The 1,735-nt window shown below is 44.3% G+C and overlaps 1 protein-coding gene across 1 annotated transcript in view; it reads right to left on the bottom strand.

Moving 5' to 3' along the window:
- Positions 1-1,735, bottom strand: part of MYO1H (myosin IH) — a 75,877-nt gene that overhangs the window by 57,649 nt on the left and 16,493 nt on the right. Inside the window, exon 4 of the mRNA XM_006870504.1 lies at positions 1,453-1,533. Coding sequence (XP_006870566.1) covers positions 1,453-1,533 — 81 coding nt within the window. The remainder of the gene's footprint in view (positions 1-1,452; positions 1,534-1,735) is intronic.

The raw sequence follows: 1,735 nt of genomic DNA, 5'->3' as shown, positions 1-1,735 counted from the left end.
ATAATTTTTTTGTCTGTATGTGGGGGCACAATTTAATTCATAACACAGTCCAATGTTATGTGTAGCTGTGGCTCATCTGGTCTTGCTACTAGCTATTAGCTAGCCACTATCCTGTTGCAGGAAGGAGCTCTGGTAGTGTAGTGGTTACTAATTGGGCTGCAAATCTCAAGGTCAGCAGTTCAAAACTACCAGCTGTTCTGTGGGAGAAAGATGAGGCTTTCTGCTCCCGTAAAGATTTATAGCCTCGGAAACCCTGTACGGGTTGCTATGAGTCAGAACTGACTCCACGGCACATCACAACAACAACAATAATCCTGTTGTAGGAGCCCTGGTGTGGCACTGTGGGTTAATGTGCTGGTCTGTAACATCAGTTTGATCTGCAAAGTTGGCAGTTCAAGCTCACCCAGCCATTCCTCGGAAACCCTAAGCAGGGTTGCTATAGGTCAGAAGCTACTCAGTGGCACTTAACAACAACATCCTGCTGAAGGAGTCCTGATGTGGCAATGTAGGATCAAGCACTCGACTGCTAATCACAAGTTTGGTGGTTCAAACGCACTTATTGGAAGCCCCATACAGGGTCACTATGAGTCAGAATTGACTTAATGGCACTAACAATTACTCTGTTAATGGACATTCAGTCCTTTCCATATGTGTTTAGGGTTCCCACTCCTTTCATTATCATGAGGAATGCTGTTTCTCGGTGGTGGGCATGCTTCTGGTTCATGTTTGTAGAAATCTGTATGACTTCAGCTCTGTTAAGATAGGATACTGTTTTCCAAAGGGGTTATACCAATTTACACCCTGTCAACATTATGTAAAAGTTCTTAGTGATCCACATCTTTGTCAACTCGTAGTATTATCGGACTTCTTAACTTTTGCCCACCCAGATGGTGTAAGAGTCATTGGGGTTCAGAATTCTTGCCTTCCATGTGGGAGGCCTGAGTTTGATTCCTATCTAATGCATTTCATGATCAGCCAGCCACCATCTGTGTCACTAATGGCTTATGTGTTGCTATGATGTGAAACAAGTTTCACTGGAGCGTCCAGACCACGGCAGGCTACGAAGAGAGGCCTGGTAACATTTCATTGGCTTCTGTAAACCAAGCCAATGACAAGCCCATGGATCACAATGGAACACTGTCCAATCTGCAACTGATCATGGAAGAAGTGCAGGAGTGGAGAGCATATTGTTCAACTATGCATGGGGTCGCTGAGTTGGGGGCCAATGGGAAGACAGCCAACAACCCACCCACAGAGGGCATAAACAGGCATCTCACTGTGGTTTTGATCGGTCTTCTCTAAAAACTAGTGTTAACCTTTGATTGTTCAACTGCTTGATTCAAAAAGACCCCACCCCCACCCCGCTTTGTCCCTTAAAGTACTTGGAGTTGGGTTTTTGTCACTGGCAAATTTACAGGTCCCCATGCACCAGTATTGGGAAAATCGGTGTACCTTAAAGTCAAACTGTATGTCCATGTATTTTCCAAATCTGCTAGAGTTGTCATTCCGGAGCGTTTTGGCATTTCCAAAAGCCTTGAGATACAAAATAGAGAGAGCAGGGTTGACTGAACCAAATAGTTATTCATTGTCATTTAAACTTACCATGCTTGTTAAATTCCTTACTCCAAATACCATGTTTATTGTGGGAAAGAAGAAAGGGGAACAAGGGATGAAATTGAGATAGGAGCTCTGGTAGCGTAGTGGTTACGAATCGGGCTGCGAACCTTAAGGTCAG

This window comes from Chrysochloris asiatica, unplaced genomic scaffold (genome assembly GCF_000296735.1).
Source record: "Chrysochloris asiatica unplaced genomic scaffold, ChrAsi1.0 scaffold00142, whole genome shotgun sequence".
In the NCBI taxonomy this organism is placed as follows: domain Eukaryota; kingdom Metazoa; phylum Chordata; class Mammalia; order Afrosoricida; family Chrysochloridae; genus Chrysochloris; species Chrysochloris asiatica.
The sequence above is the reverse complement of the archived record's forward strand: the minus strand, read 5'-3'. Positions and strand labels throughout refer to the sequence as shown.